This window comes from Callorhinus ursinus, unplaced genomic scaffold (genome assembly GCF_003265705.2).
Source record: "Callorhinus ursinus isolate GAN/ISIS: 27379988/994484 unplaced genomic scaffold, GSC_fseal_2.0 scaffold2, whole genome shotgun sequence".
In the NCBI taxonomy this organism is placed as follows: Eukaryota; Metazoa; Chordata; class Mammalia; order Carnivora; family Otariidae; genus Callorhinus; species Callorhinus ursinus.
The window spans coordinates 51,387,486-51,412,753 of NW_027397064.1; the positions used below are offsets into that span (position 1 = coordinate 51,387,486).

Sequence of the window (25,268 nt, forward strand, 5' to 3'; positions counted from 1 at the left end):
AATGAATCATGGAAGACTACATCAAAAACTAATGATGTATGGTGATTAACATAACAATAAAAAATTATTTAAAAAAGTGCTGGTAATAGTGGTATTAAATAAAGTCTAAAAGTTACATATGTTAAAGTGGAACTGATAAAATAAAAAGCCAAGGCCCTCTCCTTCACTCAAAATCTCCTTTAAAATCTTCCCTGAAGTTATAATCAATCACTATGCCCTTATCTAACTAAGTGAAGGAAAAATCAGCACTTAAAAATAAACAAAAATTATATCTTAGTCTGCTCTACTCTTTTTCCACTTTTTAATTCCTAGTTTACCATTTACTGTATTTCTTTTATTTTTTATTTCAGATGTTCTGCATTTCAACCTCATCAAAAATTAAATTGATATTTATGGGCTAATCTGGAAACCTAAATACAGTTTGTTTCACTACAAGTATAAGAAAATATGTTCAAATTCCCATTGGCTGACTTATAAAGGGGCTTCTGGAACACAACTTAATGTAAGTTGCAGACATACTGTGTTTTAATCTTTGTTAATTCACCTCCTCCCTGGTTTAGGGCATAGGTCTATTGGCAGGTGTGCATGTATTATATAAACCTTTGTGTGTATACCCTTTTTCACAATTCTGGGTTCATAACATTTATTCTTTCCTTCAATAGGTATTTAAATGCCTATTATGTAAACAGTACAATTCTAGGCCTAAGGGACATCCAGAAATGAGGTTACTGCCCTCTTAGAGCTCATACTCTATCAGAGAAACACATTAGCCAAATTGCGCAAATCCATATGACATGCATACGGTGATGGATGCTCTGAAGGGGGGTCATATAGCACTATGGGAGCATGTAACCAGGGGTCCGCCTTGGCTCCAGGTCAGACGGGTTGCCTGGAGAGGGTAGTACTCCAGGTAAGATCTAAAGGGTGGGCGGGAGATAGAAAGGGCAAAAGAATCGGGAGGTGGAGGGAGGGTGGGGCAGGGATAAGGAGGAAGAACTTCAGACAGAGGAAACATGTTCAAAGACCATATTTGCTCAGGTAGTTTTGATAAGTTTTTCAAAGAACGTCCACTGAGTAGCTAGAAGGCTTTTAGCTTATCCTAAATCATGAAAATAGTTTGTAATCATACTAGAAAATCAGAAAGCATATATTTCACAAGCACCTGTACTTTTTTTTTTTCAGGTATGAAGTACTCATTAAGCCCTAACAATTACCCTGAAGATGGTATTATGAATATGGCAACTTTTCTACGGGGCTTTGAAGAAAAGGGGATAAAGAATGACAGGCCTGAGGACCAGTTGAGTAAAGAGAAAAAGAAAATTCTTTTCTCCTTCTGTGAGGTGTGCAACATCCAGCTAAACTCCGCAGCCCAGGCCCAAGTCCATTACAATGGCAAATCCCATCGCAAACGAGTCAAGCAGCTGAGTGATGGGCAGCCCCCACCGCCAGCTCAGGGCTCGGGGCAGCTGCTGGCCAGCCCCAGCACCAACACCAGCGCAGGTAGGTGCGAGCGCCCAGGGCTCCCATGAGCTGCTGGGAGAAATGCCGCTGTTCTAGAAAAGGAAGGCTTTAGAACAAGGTATCTTTCACCGTAGAGCTACCAGCACACTAATATGTATTCTTTTCCCTACAGTTAATTCCAAGAGCTGTTGGTTAATTCTGGGTATGTGTGTGTGCCTGTATAAGAAATTCATATATAGTATATTAGAATCAAACATTATACACACACACACACAATGTCGTGTATTGCATCGTAGACTTGGTCCTCTCTCCCCATAGGGTGTGAACATTTCCTAATATATTTTGAAGTGTATTTAAAATAGATCAGTGATGTCAGTTTTTTGTTCTCCCTCTCTGCAAAATTAGGCTCTCTTGGGTTTTCTTCATCTGCTTGCTATAGGGTAGTGTACTACTTGATAGTATATAAAAAGCAACAGCTTTATTTATAACATCCCGTGATGCAGGAAGGGAGCATTAATCCTGAGCAGTAGACATGTTATATTCTTTTAGGGAGTTGGCAGCGTGTGCCAGTGGTGTTCTAACAATAGGAGCGGGCATTGCCAAAACCAGCAAGGCTTACCTCTGAGCTCTGGCCCCGGTGCAAGATCCTTCTTGCCTCCTCTCTTGCCTCTCACCCTGTCCTGTGGGTGGGTAGAAGCAGAAGCTTAGAAATTGTCACATAGCCTGCATCTGCCCTGAATCTGAGAAATAGTCTTTCCAATTCTTTATCTTATCCTTGGGCAGCCCTTCCTCCTCCCCATTGCTGGTCATTGGGTATCTCCACTAGGACACAACTAAAGAAGATGTGAAATTTACTGTGATCGGGGTGAAAATTTCTACAAATAGGGGGTGGCCTACTCAGGTTTACGTCAGAGGTCAAGAGAAGCCTCCTTCTGAATGTGGTGGAAGAGCTCCAAATTCCACTCTAGCCGACCCTGGGAACGAGGCTTCACTGTGGAGCGCGAGGCTGCAGAGAAGCCATTTGTTGAAATTTTACTTGGGGCTGGTACATGGTTTTTGATTTTGTGAAGTTATGCCATGACCCATATTAAGCTCTAGTGAAAATTGTGTGTGTGCTGTAAAGAAATAATTCTTGTATTTCAAGCTAAAACTAACTGCTTTTAACTCAATGTGTGATTTAATTTCATTAAACTGTTCTCCCCAGTCGATAGTTACTTAGCATGCTGTGGAAGAACTTAAAGGAACTTCGAGGTTATAAGATACACATTTATTATAAGAGTGAAAAATTACTTCTCCATTTTGTCTTTATTTATTATGATGATAATGTAAATATTCACAGATGCATTAATGTATCTGTATATACATAGTAAGATAGAATTGGTGTCAGGTTAAAAACTGATTTATTGTTTTATATCTGAATCAGAGAGCAAATAGTCTTGAGTAAAGGTGTGAATTGTATCTGTCAGAGCCTAAATATGTATGTCTAGATGGAGGTTAACTTGTGACTTCTAATTAGTGAGATTAGTGGCTAACATTAACTGATCATATTTTATGGGCCATTTTCTGGTCCTTTCTGGGAATTTTCTCCTTTAATCCTTCATCAACCCTGAGGTAGGAACTATGATTATCCCTAATTTACAGACTAGGAATGGAGCACAGAGAGAGAAAATAATTTGTCTGGGTTATATTGCATGGAAATGGCAGATCTAGAATTCCAACCATATTTAATTAGTTAATAGTGAAGCCATTATTCTTTGTCACTACTTTGCTGCTATTTTCTGCCATGCAGTAACACTCAGGTTAAATTCAGACCTGTGTGCTATAATATATTTGTGGTCACAAATTGTTGCTATCATGGTGAACTATCTCACTTTGATGGGTTTTGAAAATAGACATGTAAAGCTCCAACTCATGAGTTTCTCCATGCTAATGAAATTAGATGACATAAATTTAGCTAAGACATACACAGAATATTATGGATATATTCTACAAGTAAAATATAGCTCATCATCTAGTATAAGGCAATATTAATATATAGGAAAAATGGGTACAAAATGAGTCAGCTTTTCAAGTTTTACATTAGGTATAACGGACAACTTTCATACACTGATAGTATAGTCAATTATCCATTGTCAAAAGATGGGTTTAGCATATGATGAAAGCAAGTCACTTAATCTCTGAAAGTGGTTAACATGAATTCTCCTGTTTGAAAAAAATAGTGGGTATAACAGTTTCTTTTTCTCTTAGACATAGATGTATGTACAGAGATGATCATGAAATGATTTATAATTCCAAAATATTAAGTGTATCCTAAATGTCCAATAGGAGAAAGGTTGAATACCTTAAAGTACATTTATAAGATGAATGATAGAAACTAGAGTCATTAAAAATTGAATTTCTGAAGAATACCTAATGACATGGGAATCTGTCCATGATATCATGCTAATTGAAACAGTAGGAAGTAAGGTGGGATATACCTTAGTGCTATGTGTACATGTGCACTTATCTACTGTTGTCTCAACTCACCGAGAAGCAAGACTGACATGGTTTTATTTTTTCCAGTCACTTTCTTCAGTTTTGATCTATCAAACGTCTGTTTCCTGCTGGGTAGCAGTTCCCTTAACACTTTCTCAGCCCATAACTTCTCACTTTTGTATATTCAGAGGGACTTTGATTTAAATGACTCAGCTCTATTTATAAAAACATCCATGTCAGAGCCAAATTAAGATTTGGCTAGGTAGACCCTGGAGTTGAGAGTAGAGGATGGGATGCAGTTAGCTCTCAGCTTCCCCTGCTTCAGCCTGCCCTTCTGCCCATGGAGGGATGGAGGGGTGGAAGTGGCCTTATCTTACAGCCTAGGCAAGGTTGCAATGCTATTCTTGATAGGAGATTCCTATTCTGGTGGTCTCTGGGTCACAAGTGCTCCTGGCAGAGCCTGTGGATGAAGAACTCCACCAAAATGTCCCTCAGGCATTGGGAGTCCCTGAGATTTAGTTGTATCTCAATTTACCCCCACTTTGTAGCAAAAGACCTTTCCTCAATTGTGTATGCTTCTTTCTCCCACATTGTGGCAGTCCTGGCAAGATTGTGTCTATTCTTATCTATGTATTTATCAACTCTAGGGCTTGAGGGAATGCACAGAATACATCTGACAACTAACATTCCTCTCCAAAACCTGGAGCTGCTGGGGCACAGGCAGGTAGAAGTGGAGTGGGGTGTGAGGATCTCCTCCACATTTCTCTTCCTGCTCAGGCAGCACAGGGGAGACTGGGAAGTCCACTGACAAAGTGGTACTTAATCAAGGAAAAAAATGCCAATCTCCCCTTTTTGCCCATTGCTTGGCTTTATGGAGTGTTATGGGCTGAATTGTGCCCCCCCCCGCCCCCCCTCCCCGCAGAAGGGGATATGTTGGAGTCCTAATCCTCAGTACTTCAGAATGTAACCCTATTTGTAGATAGAGCCTTTGCAAAGTAAATTAAGTTAAAATGAAGTCATTAGAGTTAGGTTAACCCTAATTCAATATGCCTGATAGCCTTATAAAAAGGGGAAATTTAGACATACAGACACACAAAAAGAAAAGATGAGGTAGACACACAGGAAGAAGACAGCCATTTACAAACCAAGGAGAGAGATTTGGAACCAGTCCTTCCCTCAGAGTCCCCAGAGGGAACCAACCATGCCACACTTTGATCTTGGACTGCCAGCCTCCAGAACTGTGACTGATATATCTTTACCCAGTTTGTGGTGCTTTTGTTTCAGCAGCCCTAGCAGACTTATACACAGAGAAAAATGGTATCCCATCTTCCCCACAAAGGAGAAAAGTTGTGGTAGTAGAGATAAACTTCCCAAGAACTGTCAGTTTCAGAGGTAACTTTCCTTCTTCTCTGTCAGCCTTATTATAGAGTCAGGGTTGGTAAGGGTGGGAGTGGGGTCCACAGCATGGTGGTTGAGACTTAAGCCATTTCTCTGAATAAGAAGTGACTGACCTCTAACCACTGGCAGTTCTTTAAACTAAATTTAGAATTCAAAACCTTTAAATCTCAGCTTCTGGAAGAACAGAAGGACTCTTGTTCTAGTCATGCCTGCAACTGACTAGATGAGGCCCACCCACATCAGGGAGAGCAATATGCTTTACTCAGTCTATAGATTTAAATTTAAAATTCATTCAAAACACAGAAACACCCAGACAGAATTCAGAATAACCAAATATCTGGGCACCCCATGGCACCCCATGGCCCAGGCAAGGTTTGACACATAAAATGAATTCTTACACTGTCATTTTCCTCTTAAGTTTTATAAATCATATTTGATGATTGAAACAAAAATTATAACCATCTGATACTCAAGACAATGATATTTAAAAGTGGGGAACTTCAAGGGACCCAAATGGTAGTAAGGTATCAGTACTTCATTTGAAGTATTTAAATGGTGGTGCCAGGAGATTGTGATAAGTATGTGTATTGTAATACCCATAGCAACTACTCTGAAAACTTTACAAAGAGATACAATCAAAAATAATATAGATAAATCAAGATGGAGTACTACTAAAATTTTCAAGTAACTCACAGAATAAGAAAAGATAAATAGAAATGAGAATGAGAGGAAACAAATAGAAAACAAATAATAAAACGGCAGTTAAGTAATAACATATTAATGATTACCTTACATGTAAATGGTCCAAATACAACAATCAAAAGACAGAGATTTTCAGAGCAGATTCAAAAAATGACCCAGTTAAATACTGCCAACAAGAAACTCACTGCACAGTCAACTATATATATATAGGTTGAAAGTAAAAGGATGGAAAAGAATATGCCTTGCATACAGTCATAAAAATAAAAAAGGCATGAGTATCTATATTAATATTTGATAAGACAGACTTCAGAACAAAGAATATTATTAGAGACAAAGACATTGTGCTATGATAAAAAGTCCAATCCACCAGGAAGATGGAATACATAATGATTCTAAATGGTCATGTATCAATTACAGTTGAGGACTTCAGTAATTCTCTCTCAGCAACTGATAGAATTCCTAGACCAAAAACTCATCAAGGATATAGAAGATCTAAACAATATAATAAGCCAACAGGATTTAACTAATTTATTTAGAACTCCACCCAACAGCAGTAGAACATATATTTTTTTTTCAAATGCCCATGGAACATTCACTGAGAGGCCATATTCCAGGCCATAAGAGATACCTTAACACATTTAAAGGAATTGTAATCATACACAATATGATTATAGTATGTCTCTGATCATAATGAGATTAAACCAGAAAACAATAGAAAACCAACAGGAAAATAACATATCTCTTATATAACCTATGAATCAAAGAATAAAGCTCAAAGGAAAGAAAAAATACATCGAAATAGATGAAAATAGAAAACAGCATATCAAAATAGGTGGGATGTAACTAAAACAGTAGAGAAGAAAATTTATGTCACCAAATGCTTATGTTTGAAATAAGAAAAAGTCTCCAATAAATAAGTCTGCATTAAGAAGCTAGAAGAGAAAAAATAAACCCAAACCAAGCAGAAGGAAGAAAATAATAAAGTTCAAGGGCAGAAATATCTGGTGTTGAAAATAGGAAAACAATAGAGAAAAATCAATGAAACAAAAAGCTGGTTCTTTGGGGAAAATATCAATGAAATTTGTAAGACTCTAGCAAGACTGACAAAGATTAAAAAGAAAGAAGACAAAAATGATATAGGTGATATCACTACAGAACTTACCACAATTAAAAATATAATAAGCAAATACTATAAACTTATATTCAGAAATTTGATAACTGAGAAGAATGCATAATAAAGCTCCCCAAAAAGAAATTTCTAGATCCACAGGGTTTTACTAGAGAATTGTGCCAAGCATTTAAAAAACACCAATTTTATACATTTCTCCCAGAAAATAGAAGTGGAGGAAACACTCCCCAACTTATTTTATGAGGTTATCATTACTCTGCTACCAAAATCAGACAAAGACAATATATAAAAAGAAAGCTACAAACTAATCTCTCATGAACTTAGACTTAAAATTTCTCAATAAAATATAAACAAACTGAATCCAGTAATGTGTAAAGAGAATTTTACACCATGACCAAATTGGATTTAGTCCAGGTTTGTAAAACTGGTTCAATATTTGCAAATCAATAATATAAAACATATCAACAGCTGAAGAAGAAAAATAATTTTATGATCATATCAATTGGTGAAGTAAAAGAATTTGAAAAAATTCAACATTCATTTATGATAAAAACTCTCAGCAAGTTAGAAACAGAGAGAAATTACAACTGAATAAAGAGCACTACAAAAAGCCTATAACTAACATCATACTAAAGGTGAAAGACTGTATATGCTTTACCCTAAGATCAAGAGCAAAATAAGGGTGGACAATCTGGAAGAAATGGATGAATTCCTGGAAACATATAACCTCCCAAAATTGAATCAGAAAGAAATAGAAAATTTGAACAGACCAATTACCAGCAATGAAGTTGAAATAAAAAACACCCAACAAGCAAAGGTCCAGGACCAGATGGCTTCACAGGTGGATTCTACTCAACATTTATAGAAGAGTTAATACCTGTTTTTTCTCAAAATATTCCAAAAAATAGAAGAGGAAGGAAAGCTTCCAAATTCATTCTACAAGACATGCATTGCCCTGATACCAAAACCAAATAAAAATACTACAAAAACGGCCTGCAGGCCAATATCCCTGATGAACATAGATGCAAAATCCTCAACAAAATTTTAGCAAACCAAATCCAATAATATATCAAAAAAATCATTCACCATGATCAGGTGGGATTTATTCCTGGGTTGCAAGAGTGGTTCAATATTCAGAAATCAATCAATATGATACATCACATCAATGAAAGAAAGGATAAAAACCATAAGATCATTTTAATAGATGCATAAAAAGCATTTCACAATGTACAATATCCATTCATAATAATACCTTACATTTCTATACACTAATAAAACCCTCAACAATGTAGGTTTAGAGGGAACATACCTCGACATAATAAAGGCCATATATGAGGACACCTGAGTTGCTCGGTTGGTTTAGCATCTGCCTTTGGCTCGGTCATAATCTCAGGGTCCTGGGATGGAGCTCTGTGTCAGGGCTCCTGGCTCAGCAGGGAGTCTGCTTTATCCTCTCCCTCTGCCCCTCCCCCCTGCTCGTTCTCTCTCAAATAAAGAAATAAAATCTTTTTTTTTTTAAATAAAGGCCATATATGAAAAACCCTTGCCTAATATCATACTCAGCTGGGAAAAACTGAGACCTTTCTTCCTAAGATCAGGAACAAGACAAAGATATCTACTCTTACCACTTTTATTCAACATGGTACTGGAAGTCCTAGCACAGCAATCAGACAAGCAAAAGAAATAAATGTATCCAAATTTGTAAGGAAAAAGTAAAAATTTTCATTATTTGCAGATGACATGGTACTCTATATAGAAAACCCTGAAGACTCCACCAAAAAACTACTAGAACTAATAAATGAATTCAGGAAATTCGCAGAATACAAAATCAATGTACAGAAATACCTTACATTTCTATACACTAATAATGAAGCAACAGAAAGAAATTAAGAAAGCAGTTCCATTTACAACGGCACAAAAAATAATAAAATATCTAGAAATAAACTTAACCAAGTAGGTGAAAGGCCTTTACTCTGAAAACACTGATGAAAGAAATGCAAGACAACACAAGCAAATGGAAAGATACTACATGCTCGTGGATAGGAAGAACAAATATTGTTAAAATGTCCATACTCTCCAAAGCAATCTACAGATTTAATGCAATCCCTATCAAAATACCGATAGCATTTTTCACAGAACTAGAACAAATAATCCTAAAATTTGTATGGAACCACAGAAGACCTCAAATAGCCAAGACAATCTTGAAAAAGAAAAAAAAAAGGTGGAGGTATCACAATTCCAGATTTCAAATTACATTGCAAAGATGTAATGATCAAAACAGTATTGTACTGGCACAAAAACAGACACATAGACCAGTGGAACAGGACAGAAAGTCCAGAAACAAACCCATGATTATGTGATCAATTAGTCTTCCACAAAAAAGGCAAAAATATGCAATGGGAAAAAGATCTTCAACAAATAGTGTTGGGAAAACTGGACAGCACCATGCAAAAGAATGAAACTGGACCACTTTCTTAGACCATATACAAAAATAAACTTAAGATGAATTAAAGATGTAAATTGAGACCTGAAGCCATAAAAATCCTAGAAGAGAGCACAGGGATTAATGTCTCTGACATCAGCCATAGCAACATTTTTTTAGATATGTCTCCTGAGGCAAGGGAAATAAAAGCAAAAATAAATTATTGGGAATACATCAAAATAAAAAGCTTCTGCACAGTGGAGGAAGCAGTCAACAAAAATAAAAGACAACACACTGAATGGGAGAAGATATTTGCAACTGACATCTCTGACATAGGGTTAGTGTCCAAAATATATAAAAAACATATATAACTCAACACCCAAACAACCCAATTAAAAAAATGGGTAGAAGACATGAACAGACATTTTTCCAAAGAAGTCATGCAGATGGCCAACAGACACATGAAAAGATGCCCAACATCACTCATCATCAGGGAAAACTACAATGAGCTGTCACCCTGTACCTGTCACAGTGGCTAAAATCAAAAACACAAGAAACCACAAATGTTTGTGAGGATATGGAGAAAAAAAGAACCCTCTTGAACTGTTGGGATGCAAACTGGTGCAGCCACTGTGGAAAACAGTATCTCCCTACTGTTTCTCAAAAAGTTAAAAGTAGAACTACCCTATGATCCAGTAATCTCACTACTATGTATTTAACCAAAGAATATAAAAACACTAATTTAAAAGGTTATATGAACCCCTATATTTATTTACTATAGCCATCTTATGGAAACAGCCCAATTGTCCATTGATAGATGAATGCCTAAGAAGATATGGTGTATATATACAATGGAATATTATTCAGCCATAAAAAGGATGAAATCTTGCCATTTGCAACAACATGGAAGGAACTAGAGAGAATAATGCTAAGTAAAATAAGTCAGAGAAAGACAAGTACCATATAATTTCATTCATACGTGGAATTTAAGAAACAAAACAAATGAACAAAGGAAAAAGAGAGACACAAACCAAGAAACAGTTCTTAGCTATAGAGAACAAATTGATGGTTACCAGAGGTGAGGTGGGCAAAGGGATGGGTGAAATAGGTTGATGGGAATTAAAGAGTACACTTATCTTGATGAGCACTGAGCAACGTGTAGAATTGTTGAATCAGTATACTGTACACCTGAAACTAATACAACACTGTGTTAACTATACTGGAATTAAAATTTAAAAATTAAGAAAACTAAAAAATTTAAAAAGAGCAAGAGAAGGGTGTCCATTCTCATCTCTTTTATTCAACATAGTACTGGGAATCCTAGTCGCCATAATAAGGCAGGAATAAATAAATAAAAGGCTTACAAATTGGAAAGGAAGAAATAAGACTATCTCACTTCACAGATGACATGATCTGTTATCAATCCCGAAGAATTTTTGAAAGAATTCCTAAAACTAATAAGTGAGTTTAGCAGGATTTCAGAATAAAGAGTCAACACAGAAAAATCAGTTGCATATTTATATACTAAAAATAAACATGTGGAAACTACAATTTAAAAACAGTATAATTTAAAATCACATCTAATAAAACAAAATACTTAGATACGCAGTTAAAAATATGCAGGATGTGTATGTTGAAAGTTACAAAATATTGAGAAAATAAATCAAGGCCTAAAAAAATGGAGAGCCATACCATATTCATGACTTGGAAAACTCAGCATAGCTAAGATGTGAGTTCTAAATTAGCCCATAGGTTTTATGCAATTCCTATTAAAACCCCAGCAAGGCTTTTGGAGATATAGACAAGCTTATTTGAAACTTATATTGAAAAATGCAGGCTCTAGAATAGCTAAAGTAATCTTGACAAAGAAGAATAAAGCAGGAAAAATTTCTACCCAATATTTAGGCTTACTATATAGCTAAAATTATCAAGACTATTATTTTAACAGGGATATAGGCACATAGATCAATGGAAAAAACTACAAAACCCAGAAATGGATCTACACACTTATGCTCAATTGATTTTTGATGAAGGTACAAAAGCCTTTCAATGTAGGAAAGATAGTCTTTTCAATAAATGTTGCTGGTGCAACTGGACATCTATAGGTAAAAACGAAAAAAAAAAAAGAACTTTCACCTAAATTTATGCCATACACAAAAATTAAACCAGTGTGTCATAGATTTACATGTAATACATAAAAGTATAAAACTTTTAGAAAAAAAAATAGAAAATCTCTGGGATCTAAGGCTGAGCAAAGAGTTTTGACTTAACACCAAAAACATGATCCATAAGAGAAAAATTGATAAATTGGACTTCATGCAAAATTAAAAACTTTTGCTTTGCAAACTACCATGTGAAGAGGTTGAAAATATATGTTACAGATGGTAGAGAATATTTGTAAACCACATATTTAACATAGGACTAGTATCTAGAATATATAAAGAGCTCTCAAAACTCAACAGTTAAAAAAAAATCCAATGTGAAATAGGTAAAAGACAGGAAGACAAATTTCACTGAAAAGGATATACAGATGACAAGTGCATGAAAAGGTGTTCAACATCATTAGTCATCAGTGAAATGAAAAAAATCACAATGAGATTTTAATATATATCTGTCAGAATGGCTAAAGCAAGAAATAGTGACAACACCAAATGTTAGCAAGGATGGGGAGTAAATGGATCACTCATACATCACTAATGGGAATGTAAAATCGTATAGCCACTCTAGAAAATAGTTGGGAAGTTTCTTCTAAAACTAAACCTACATTTATCGTTCAACCCAGTAATTGTGCTCTTGGAAATTTATTCCAGAGAAATAAAAAAATTGTTCCCACAACAACCTGTATATGAATGCTTAGAGTAGCATTAATGGTAATAGCCAAACCTATAAACAACTCTGTATTAGTTTCCTGAGGCTTCTGTAACAAATTACCACTAACTTGGTGGTCTAAAACAGTAGAAATTTATTCTCTCAAAGTTCTGGGCTCTAAATTGTTGAATCACTGTATTATACACCTGAAACTAATAAAACACTGTATGTTAACTATAGTGGAATTAAAAGTTTTAAAAATTTAAAAATAAATTAAAAAAACAAAAGTCAACTTTGGCAGGGCTGCATTAACCTCCAGGGGCACTAGAGAGAATCCATTCCTTATATCTTCCACTTCCTAGTGACTGCCCTGGCAATTTGGGGCTTGTGGCTACATCACTCCAATCTCTGCCTCTGTTTTCACATCTTCTTCCCCTCTGTGTGTCTGTGTCCTCTCCTCTTTGGACTATTTCAGATCTCCCCCTACTTCTCTTATAAGGACACTCACTTTTGAATTTAGGAACCCCCGGATAACTCAAGGTGTTCTCGTCATCTCAAAATCCTTTTCTTTGGCAAAGATCCTTTCTCCAAATAAATGTTCCCAGGTTCCCAGGATTTGATGTGGATATCTTTTGAGGGTGAAATGTTAAACTGTGATAATCCATACATGGAATACTACTCTATAAAAAAAAGAAACGAACTATTGCTATATGCAACAACTTGGATGAATCTCTAGGGAATTATGCAGAGTGAAAAAAGTTAATCCCGTAAGGTTTCATACTGTATTATTCCATTGTGCAACATTTTTGAAATGACAGAATTTTAGGAATAGACAACAAGTCAGTGGTTCTCAGGAGTTAGGGTTGGGGGAAGGTGTCAGGACGGAAGTGGGTGTGATTATGAAAGGTGAACATGAGGGATCCTGTGGTGGTGGTTACATGAACCTACATAGGAGATACACACAAACACACAAAGGAATTCAAGTATAAGTGGGGAAATCTGAATAAGATGAATAGATGGTATCCATGTCAACATCCAGACTGGGATATTATTCCATAATTTTACAAAATGTGTAATCAGTGGAAGCTGGAATGAGTTCAAGGGAACTCCTTCTATTATTTCATACAACTGCCTGTGAATCTCTAATCATCTCAATAAAAATTTCAGTTAAAAAATCTTAATAAAGGTGACCATCTAAAATACCCAGTCTTCTAGTAGCATTATCAGAGATGATAATGAGCACAAATTTGGGGATTTGGCTTTTTAAATAATATCAAATATCTTCAAAGATTAATAAAACAATTTCTTTTTCTTTTTTTCTTTTTTAAAAATTTTATTATGTTAGTCACCATACAATACATCATTAGTTTTTGATGTAGTGTTCCATGATTCACTGTTTGCATATAACACCCAGTGCTTCATGCAGTACATGCCCTCTTTAATACACATCACGGGGCTAAACCATCCCCCTACTCCCCCCTTCTAAAACCCTCAGTTTGTTTCTCAGAGTCCATAGTCTCTCATGGTTCGTCTCCCCCTCTGATCCCCCCCTTCATTTTTCCCTTCCTTCTCCTAATGTCCTCCATGCTCTTCCTTATGTTCCACAAATAAGTGAAACCATACGATAATTGATTTTCTCTGTTTGACTTATTTCACTGAGCATAATCTCCTCCAGTCCCATCCATGTTGATGTAAAAGTTGGGTATTCATCCTTTCTGATGGCTGAGTAATATTCCATTGTATATATGGACCACATCTTCTTTATCCATTCGTCTGTTGAAGGGCATCTCGGCTCTTTCTCCAGTTTGGCTATTGCAGACATTGCTGCTATGAACATTGGGGTGCATATGGCCCTTCTTTTCACTACATCTGTGTCTTTGGGGTAAATACCCAGTAGTGCAATTGCTGGGTCATAGGGTAGCTCTATTTTTAATTTTTTGAGGAACCTCCACACTGTTTTCCAAAGTGGTTGTACCAACTTGCATTCCCACCAACAATATAAGAAGGTTCCCCTTTCTCCACAACCTCTCCAATATTTGTTTCTTGCCTTATCAATTTTACAATTTCTTTTTCTCAAGTATCCGTTTGGATATCTAAATGAATGACAGTGTGATAGGCTAAGAACAGTGATAGATTTATATATAAGGTGGGTGGCACAGAGAAAAGGAATGGTTAACTTTATAGAGGTCAGGGAAGTCTTCCTAGAAGAGGTGATATTTGTGGTAAATATTTAAAGATGAGTTTCAGGTTATTCAAGGAAAAGCAATGTTCCAAATAGAAGTGATTGCAATGTAAATGCATGTAGGGACAAACTACAGTTTATTATTATTGGAGTGAAATGTGATTGGGTGAAAAGGAGGGAAGATCCTTCAGGAAAAATAGAAAGTAGCTAGAAGAGGAGAGTGTTCTTTGTTCTGTGGGAGCATAGGAAAAACACAGTTTCCCAAAAATAGATAAAAAAGATCAAGGGCAGCTGTTGGAATTCAGAGTTCTCCTAAGTTCTTCTATGCCACTCTGGTTTATGTCAACCAGGAGCCTCCCCGATCAAGTCCAGACATCTCAGCTTGGTATTTCCCTAGGATATCACCTGGCTGTGCAGAGATTATTTTCCCCAACCCACATACAACTTCCCAAGTCCAGATAAATTTGACCACATTTATTCTCTATGTAGGGTGGCTAAGGATGCTCATCTCACCCTCTGCTGTCAAAGGCTGGGACCTATTATCCTCAGCGTCTATTGCTGTGGTATTTCCCCACCAATTCTATCCCATTTACCATTCTAATTCTCTGAGGGTATTTGAAATTAAAAAAATTAAAGCAATTGATGTGTGAATGACTGACAATCTAACTCTGTGGTTATCAAATTTTTGCGTGCATCAGAATCACCTGGAGGGTATGTTAGAAGGCAGATTGCTGGGCTCCATCCCCAAAGTTTCTGATTCAGTAAGCCTGGAGTAGAACCTGAGAACTTGCATTTCTAACAAGTTCTCAGTGGAAGCTCCTGGTTTGAAATCACACTTTGAGAACACCAATCTAACCCAATGAGGAGGATTGATACCCAGAAAAAGAGCTGCTTATCTCAGATAAATTTATAATTAGGAATTGGTCAGGAAAGAGAAAGAGGGCCTTCTTGTATACCTTGTCTTCTGCTGGGGCATCCACTGACCCATGGAAGTAGAGGGAAGACGTCATGGAAATAAAGGGACCTAGACCCCCCCCCCCAACCCCATCAACCAAACCATACCTCTAGCTGGGAGGAGCTAGAGGAGCTTTGTAAGCAACTCTGTATGTTCTGCAGTATCATAAACACAGTAAAGTTAGACCCGATGGCTGTGGTTAAATGGATGAATGAGGCTTTCCCTTGTGCCAGGTATTGTGCTAAGGAGGTCACCTTATTTAAATTCTCACAACAGATTTATGAGGAAGGCACTATTATTACATACAATGGGAATGAGGAATGAAGAGGTTAGGTAACAGCCAGAAGAGGCAAGGCTGGGATTTGGAACAAGTTGGCCTACTTCTTGCATGACCTGATTCGTCACCTTGGTGTTCCTGCCTTCCATCTAGGGATGTAAGTTGGGTTGGGCAGAAATTGCCTACTTTGTGCTTACAGGTTACTGCTCAGACAGTGTACTTGATGTGGAAGTTGAATCAGAAAAGAGAGGCTGTAAGTTCTCTCTCTGGATGGACCAGCATTTTTGCTCCGAGGCTTTCCCCTCCTATCAGTCAGGGATACATGATATTCTGATACCCACCCTGTCCAATCAGAAGCAGGTAAATCACCAGATAGAGTAATAAATGTTAACTTTACATTTTGTTCTCCTTGTGTTGTCAAGGAACATTTGTGCGCATCATGGAGAATCAAATTGCCCCCAAGGATCATGGTGGGGAAGATTGATTATATTCTGGGGTTTTGAGAATCCCTATTTCCTCAAAATGGGAAGGGATTCTTTCTTAGGGTGTGACCTTTGATCCTTCCCTTGGCACTCATTTGACACAAATAATATTTAAAACTATGAAAGTTCAGGCCCAGATTATGAAGGTTGGGCTGAATTGTCGTAAGAGAGACACATTTGTACTTGATGTGAGGTGCACTGGAGATAGGAGTTATCATGGAAAGACTGAAATAATGACGTTAGTTTTCACAACCCAACATGATAAGTATGACTCTCCTCACATTATAGATAAGAAGCTTAGAGAGATTTGGAGGCCTTTCCAAAAGGCCACACAAAGATTCCAAGTCTAAGGTCTTTCTCACCCTCTGCATTACCACTCATAACTTTTTGCAACAAATTCTTCACAAAGTAAAAATGCAAAGAATTCACGACTACTAATGTTTCGTTGTATCTATCTAATGTATCTAATAGGGTAGCTCTATTTTTAATTTTTTGAGGAACCTCCACACTGTTTTCCAAAGTGTGGAAAGTTGCTACTTTGTTGCTACTAACTGAACTGCCCATTTTCTTTCTCACCTCCAATTAATTCCAAAAGACTTTCTAATCTCATTGAAGTTGAAGCTTTTAAGACTAAACAGGAGTTAGTCAAGCAAAGAGAGTGGAGAAATATTGATTCAAAGGGAGCAAAGAGAATGTTTAACATCTTAAACTGAGAAACAGTTTGTCATATCCAGAAAAGCTGAGATGTGGCTGAAACTGAGTGAGAAAATCAGAAGGAGAGACAAAATTTGAGATAGTAGCCTTCAGACATTTTTTTTTAAAACAGTGCTTTATTTCAGTCACGATTCTCTGGATCAGAGATTGGAGCTGGTCTCACCTAGGTGTCCTTGTCCTGGATTCACAGGAGGTCACTCATCAGCTGCAGGTAGCCAGCATGTCAACTGGGTTGGACAGTCTAACCCTTCCCCACACACATGCATCTGGAAGTTGGTGCCAGCTATGGGCTGGATCATTCTTACCGGGAGACTCCTTCACCCAGTCCCAGAGCAGCACCGTCAGTCAGCAAGAGCAGAAACCACTCTGGTCTTTTGGTCAAAGCTTGTCACAAGACCAGCTCAAACTGAAGTGGTAGAAACATGGAGTCTGCCTCTTGATGGGAGAAGTGGCATCTTTTTTGTGTGGGCCTTGAGTTTGAGTAGATTTTAAGCTGAGGACACTTTGGGAGCAGGGAGAGGTGAGGTTTGAATGATATAACCAGGTGATTTGCAGCAGGAAGTAGAAGTAATTACTTGGAGGAAAAATGGAGAGCAAGATCAGAAAGTGGGTTGTGGGTTGGAACGTTGTATAATGTATCCTTTATCCTCACTGCCATATTCTGGGCTTCTCTTTGATGCCTCCAGGATCTTCTAGGATCCTCAGCTGTTTTTTCCCCCCCTTCCATCTAATGGTCTCTTATTTTCATTCCTATTCTACATTCAAGAATCAGCTACTAGGGTCAGGACACGGTGATAGGTATTATAGCTATTAAAATATGTGTATGGGTTTTTAAGTTCATAGGCCAAATTTCTCACACTGCCTCTCCTATATATTTAAAATGAAATTTTGTCCTCAAAAGTGTTCTCTCAATTTTGAACTTTAAAAATTAAACCTGAAACCGTAACACTATAGAATCACCACAAGATGGTGCCACAAGTATATTGAAAGTAAGATATTTTCCTCATTTCCTCATTTTTTGCTGGAACTTATTAATGAGTATGGAAAGCAAAGAAATACTCCCAAAGGGGTGAGCATGTATGTGGACATGCATGTGTGCATAAGAGCATGCTCGTTTGGCAGACTCTTTTTGAATATCTTCTGTGCATTAGGCAAAACCTGTAAGGGAGATACCAGGGTGGTGGCAGGTATGTGTCACTCCTGACAAAGGGTGGGAGGGAGAAAGGTCAGTGGAGATTTTTCTTCACTTTTCAGGAATAAAAATTACTGCTTAAATATCATAATATGCTCTCTGTCTGGAAAAAAACAAGTTGTAGTTCGTTTTAAGAGGTATTAGATATGAACACTAATGTTTAACAACACAAATTTCGGTTTGTGTGACAGATGCAGAGATAGAGCTAGAATTCATCAGCATAATGTCTCACTTTTGTAGTAGAAACATACGGCTTAAAATACTTGCTTTTTGCTAATTTTTGATGAGTCAGTTTATCACTTAACTTAGTTATGACTTAACACAGTCATTTATCACTTAACTAAGAAATATTTTGCAGGGGCGCCTGGGTGGCTCAGTCTTTAAGCGTCTGCCTTCGGCTCAGGTCATGGTCCCAGGGTCCTGGGATCGAGCCTTGCATCGGGCTCCCTGCTCTGCGGGGAGCCTGCTTCTCCCTCTCCCATTCCTCCTGCTTGTGTTCCCTCTCTGGCTGTGTCTCTCTGTCAAATAAATAAAATCTTTAAAAAAAAATATTTTGCAAAATGCAGGTACTATGATGAAAATATAACAAATAATTGACAAAGGGAAGTCTCAAAGTCCATAGAAATCTTTTCATGGAATTATTATTTACAGCCCACTTAGTAGATAGAGTCCATATAACTTCCTATAATTTTTTATAGGAAAACCAGACTTAGAAGGGAAAAGGATCTTGGCTTAATATATACTAACTTGGGTTCTAAAGAAGAGGATATTTGCTTTCCTTACTATAAATCCCTATTGATAGGGCCCAAGAATTCTCTGACTTTGAGTAATTTAGACCCAGTGATTATACAGTAGAAAAAATATTAACATAGTTTTCTGGCTCTTTGTCTTGACCAGAATTGATCATTATAAGTTTCTAAGTATTTTACAAAATCCTGAGTCTATTCTTCTAAATAAGCATCAAGTTAGTGCCCCACATTGATACTCCCCAGGTAAATTCAACTGATATTTGTAAATAGGGCTTATTGAGGTTCCTTATGAATGAAAGTAGAGCAATTCAGAAATAGAATGAAGGCTCAAGTTATAGCTCCAATCCCTAAATGCTTTGGGACAGAACCCCAGCCATTTTGGATGGTGTCAGAATTCTAGAACATTTTAAGGTAGACCTGAAAAAAGTCATTATAGAACAACTCCATATTCTGTACATGTGGTTAAAAACTGTAAAAATGGTATTCATTATGTAAGTACCAAACTCTAAGGAATTGACATATAAAGGAGTTTTAAAGGAACTTTTTAAAATAAAGAATTAAAAGGAGTGTCTGGACCTTTTTTAGTGAGGACAGATAGTCTTGCTTTAAGAATGCTTTGGACTATGGACTTTTACATATATTTATTAACAAATAAGTGTTATTTTATATAAGTCTTGGCTTTCAGATTTTAAAAACCAAATGCTGACACTTTTCAGTATGGGACTGAATCTTACTTAGACATTGACGGAAGCGTTTGGGTGGCTGAGTGATCAGAATTATCAAAGGCCACCTTAAAATCTGTTACCTGATTTTGTGTATGTGTGTATATTACCTAATTAATCTGTAGAGAAAGGCTTTTGGTAGCTGGCTCAGTAGGAATTTAAAATCAGTAAGCTCAGATTCTCTTGGTGAGTTAAATGTGGTGTCATCCTGACTGACCAACTCTTCACACAGATATTCCGCTTTCATAGCCTTCACAGCATCATAACCAAAGAGGCTGTTGGATATTGTTCCAAATTAGACATCCCTGTGAAATGTTACAACTGACAATGGGGTTGGTGTTCATCCTTGTGCTTATGGTTTCTCTGGAGCTGGTTCTTTGGCCAACTGTGAAACATGTTTGCTTTTCTCCTGATTACATGAAGAGGTGGGAAGATCTGGGTGGGCTGATTATTGGGTTTTTTTGGTGTTGTTTTGTTTTTTGGCCTGAGAGTGATGGCATTCACATCATGTAGACCCATTTCAAGAGCCTGCCCTCTAGTGAGCCAGCCTTGCAATCCAGAGACTCTTGGCCCGTAGAGGCTAGAAGTTTATTTGTTCTTATGTGGACATGATGTAAAAGGTATAAAGAGATACTGATTTTGATCCTGGGGAGTTACCTACTCTGGATAGTCATTTGCTTTTAGAAGCTGCAATAACTAGCAAACCCCCAGGGCACTATTTAGGTTACTAAAGAAAGAATTCACTAAATTATGTTGTACTGTCAGAAATGAATAAGTGCAGTTTCCTTCTTCACATGAAAAATGACTTTGTGACCATATTCTAGATTCTAAAATTAGAGCCACACATTCTGTTATACTTTGTACAGTGAATAGAAAGACCAGTATTCTCTTAAATGCCTCTGGAACTCTTCTCCACTGCAAGTCTGGGCCCCAAAGGTCACTCGAGAAATGCTCTTCTTTTTAGGTGGAGTATGTATAATCTTTTAATTTTTTTAATAAGAATTGTATATATTTAATGTGTACAACATGACTCAATATACATATACATAGTGAAATGATTGCTGTAGTCAAGAGAATTAATACATCCCTCTCCTCATTTGATCACTCCTTTGTGTGTGTGTGATGAGAAAAACTGAAATCTACTCTCTTAGCAAAATTCCGGTATTCAGTACAGTATTGACAGTCAGGGTGCTGTACCTTTGCCCTCTAGACTTATTCGTCCTACATAAGTGCATCTTGGCACCCTTTGACCACCACATCTTCAAAGATGATGAGTGTTCTATAGGCCCAAAGTCTTAAGTCCAGGGTCAATGTTTTCTTAAAGTTCTTTAATGTACCTACTTTTAAAAAAGGATTTGGTAAATATACTCATAGGACAGCTCCAAGTAAACACAACATAATATTCCTGTTTGGGGAGAGGAATATTCTTTTTAAAAATGGGCTTTAAAGTTAAATAGTTTGAGAATTGACAGTAAAGGACATTACTGCATTTTTTTCTACAAGTGATTTGAAGAACTCTTACACCAAATAGTACATGGCATATAACAATAAAATAAGGACCTTTACTTCATAAAGCTTATTTTTGTTTGTGACGTTCTCACATATATTTCACGTTATGGATGTTTTGTTTTGGGGTACAATGAGAAGAGAGAGATAACCCAATGTTTTATGCCTCGTTATGAAAATACTTCCTTCCTTTTAAAATTTTCTTTTGAAAATTATAAAGTATATTGCCAAAAGAAATATTTTTGTCAAGTGCCTTTCACATTACTGGGTATAAAGTAGTTCATCAACGAGCGTTTGATATTATTGTCACTGTGTTTTATTTTTTTCTCGACACAGTAATTCTGAATGGCTTCTTCTTACTTTCTGTTCCTGTGCCCTAGTGTCATCATCTTGCCTTATATCTCCATCTCTGCTCTGCTTTGTGTCTCATTCTTAACAGCACCGTCTCTCCTATTTTTTTACTTTCCTGTTAAAACAATGCTAATCTCCAAATCTCTTGTTCAAGCAAGAGAACACGTGTTTAGGTACCCTTTTCCAATCCAATCCCTGTAACAGTTTAGGTAAACATTTCTACCGGTCTCCTAACCTGCAATTCTTGCAATCCAACAAGCCCTGAAAATCAGAAGGTTTTCATAATTCATATTGGTGGCAAAACCTGACCTGAACTGATATGAGGTTAATTATAGTCTTTATTTATCCCATTTAGGATGAATATGCACATGTTTTGCTGTAGAAATGTTAATGTGTCTGACTATAGAGTGTTGCCCCAGACCCACTGGAGGCATTACATAATTCATGGTCTCTGCAGAGTATTATCTTTCTAAAATCTGAAAGCATTTGAATTCTGAAATGCATCTGGCACTAAGGTTTTAGATTAGGAATTAAGGACCTATAATCAAATATTATGGTTTCACTTTAAACTTTTATCTTATTACTAGGGAGCTGCATGTATGGTAATAGTAAAAAGAGTTTTAGGCGCACAATCTCTCATGAACTATTTTCTAAGACTAGAAAAGCACACGCACAGATAGACAGAAAACACTGAGCAGTTGCTGAATCAGTGGACCATGAGGCACAAAATGAATGGAATTCAGGTAGCAGAAGCAACTGCAACAGGATACGTGCATTTTCCTGTGACGTGGGCAAACATGCTTGTGTGCATGACCACTCCGTGTATGTCTATGATTGTGTCCAAGGAAGGGGTTCTAACCGGTGGCCTATAAGGAGTCAAATATACACACAGAGATATAATGTGGATACCTATGTGGGTGCCATGTTTAAAGTTGTTCCAAAATGCTGTGTTATATAAATGTATGTTAGGCACAGTGCTTATTTTTACACAGATGTTTTGGATTTTAGTAGATACTACTAAATGTGGCACCTGGAGCTAGTGGTATTACTAGAATTGAACACAGTCATTTACCAAAGATCCTCAAATCGGGGTTGCCTTTATTGGATCCTGCTTTGCCCTGTCTAATTTAGAGTCTCAGAACCTAAAACCCATCTTTAAAAATCTGAGTAGAACCTTAAATGTATTCTTTTCAATGCTACTTACTAGGAATTTCTTCCAGTCACTTTTGTGATTTTTGATAAATGTTTCATGTCCTTTTTGCTTTGCACTTTGCATGTGTCAAAGCTCTGTATTTTGTGATCTCAAATCATTGTTGCTACTTCCTAGGATATTCTACCTTTGTACCTTTTTAAGAGTTGTCAACTGTCTCTTGCATCTTATGTTTTAGTATTGAGAGAGAAAAGATGGTGAAAGGTAAAGGTATAAATTTGGTGGGTGGCGGGGGTAGGGATTTTCATGAGCTATAGAGTTATAAAAAATAATAAGCGGTCAAGAACTATGGGGTTAAAAAATATTCTTTACTTTGTATGTTTGTTTTCTTGTTACACAGAGCACATTTCAATCTTCATTGTTTAAGAATTTGTCTTAAAGTAAATTGGATAGGATTTTGCCCTGGTGTTAGCATATTCCTGCATGCTTTTACTATCATTATTATTTTAATTTAGAGATAAGCAATTAGGGGTTAAAGTATATTTAATTTGTTCTTTACTGGACATCTACATCAAACATATGGAAATTTTTTTGTTATAATTGTGATAACCTGTAATGATTTTATTTATCTGTAGAAAAGTCCCAGGAACCTACAGCTATTTTGATTTTTGCAGCTTTTATGATAAGTCCTTATAATATATACTACTGATTTCTTCTCTGCATCCTGCTCATTGTTGAAAAGCCAGAGCTATTTTTAACATTTACACAATTTCAGTAGATGATTCTTCCTTCCACAAGGTTTGGTGCTAAATCTGTGGAGCCTTTCATAATCATATCCTTTTTGTGGTTTGCTTGAATTTGATCACAGTGGCTGATTTCATGCATTGATAATGAAGGCTTAGGTTGCCTGTTTCTCGGCATAAATCCACTCAGACTTGTAGGTTGACAGTGCTTCTGGTTTCAGCACGCATGGAGATATAGAATTGAAATTGCTCTGCTTTCTTTACAAATGACTCAGTGTGCTTGTCCTTCCCTAAAATGTTGCCAGCATGTAAAGGATTTTCAATGAGCAGTGCAATAAGCAGCATCTGGGAAGGTTTGGAGCTGCACTGATATAGCGTGGTACTGTCACACAGATAATCAGGGCTGGAGCCAAGTCTCGGTAGCACGGTGCATCACACCGGTCACATACTGGAAGTTTTGTTTATCCAACTTGGTTGCTCTCAAAGCTGGTGAAAGCCCAGCCAGGATGTGGAGTGGACTTCCTAGCAGAGGTGAGCATTTTTATTCTAAAACTTGGATGTGGGATCTGGTGTGTCAGTAACAGATTTTTATGCTGTGTTGAATCCTGTGGAGTTATCAATTGTGTTTATCGTGTTGCACTGACAGATTGGAAAAGGCACCACTGAGGAGCAAGATATACGATTCTTTAATTTTATTGGGAAGTAACTCCTTAAATGCATGGTGTGACAGCATTCTTTTTTTCTGTGCTAGCTGTTTGCCGAGGACATCTTAACAGTAGGTGACTTCCTTTGCATTTTAAACATTCAGAACAAGTCAGTGATATTATGCAATTTGCTGTCATTACTGAAAGTAGGTAATTAGCAGTGCTACGATGTGCTTCAGGTGTGTGTGTGTATATATATATATAGATATATATATATGACTATGGACTAAATGTACTTTGTAGAATCTTTGACATGAAAAATAGGAAACAAGTGATGTTTACGAGATAACTAAGAAAGTAAGTGAAATGGATTACATACTGGACTTGACACCTTGTTAAGCTTAACATTAATAATTAGAAGTTATGACCTGTCATGCACTGGACAACCTATAGTAATTGATTTTTAGAGACAGCATACTGAAGGAAAGAAGGAGAAAATTAATAGCATTTCTTCATAAAGTATGTTTTAATTAGACGTGACATTTTAAAAGTAGCAGATTTTATTACTTAAATATAACTAAAGTAGTTACACTCACCCGGAAAGTTAAATTAGTAGATCACCATGCCCAGAAAGGTCAGATGTGGCATTATAAGTATAGAGTATTTGCAAGCCAACTAGATAAGGATGAGCTCAAAGTTAGCCCCCGAGTAGATGGAGCCCAATTGCTTAGGCTCTTCTAACTCCAATTCCTACACCATGAGAAGCTGTTTCTAAAGAAGAAAGGACTGAGAGTTATGATGTATTCACAAAGCAGTATGCTTATTAAGTGTCGGTTTAGTATGTTAGGTCTGCAGAGAAATCTATTTTTATTTGATTGGAAGCTAACATGGCACATGGGGTATGTATTTGTATGTGTGTATGTGTTTTTCCTGCTAAATTTATTTGAGGCAGCTGTTTTACAGCTTTCAAATCTGAAGTTACAGATAAGTGTGTATTCGTTTGACGGAAGATTCAAGAACCCCGTTTACTGCCAGTACATGTAAAGCTTGGCTAAGCAGACACATCAGGAGCAAACCATTTGTGTTCGCCAATCTGTCTCAGCAAGTCCCAGGGCCACTATCTTGCTAGAAGCCACTGTGTGCTTTTGAAAGCATGAAATTAGTTTTATACTGAGCACATGCTTTCTCATTTAGCAGCTCTTTTTA

General features: G+C 36.9%; 1 protein-coding gene across 8 annotated transcripts in view; it reads left to right on the forward strand.

Annotated features, from left to right (window-relative positions):
* ZNF385B (zinc finger protein 385B) overlaps nucleotides 1–25,268 on the forward strand; it is a 393,631-nt gene that overhangs the window by 88,779 nt on the left and 279,584 nt on the right. For 6 of the 8 annotated variants that reach the window (XM_025887583.2, XM_073881836.1, XM_073881835.1 and 3 more), the window contains 2 exons: nucleotides 351–502; nucleotides 1,183–1,500. The exons of 1 other annotated variant lie outside the window; for it this stretch is intronic. In XM_025887583.2, the coding sequence (XP_025743368.1) occupies nucleotides 1,185–1,500 (316 nt within the window). In that variant the 5' untranslated portion in view covers nucleotides 351–502; nucleotides 1,183–1,184. Of the gene's footprint in view, nucleotides 1–350; nucleotides 503–1,182; nucleotides 1,501–23,805; nucleotides 23,950–25,268 lie in introns of those variants that run through there. One more of the 8 variants, XM_073881839.1, reaches the window with a different exon arrangement.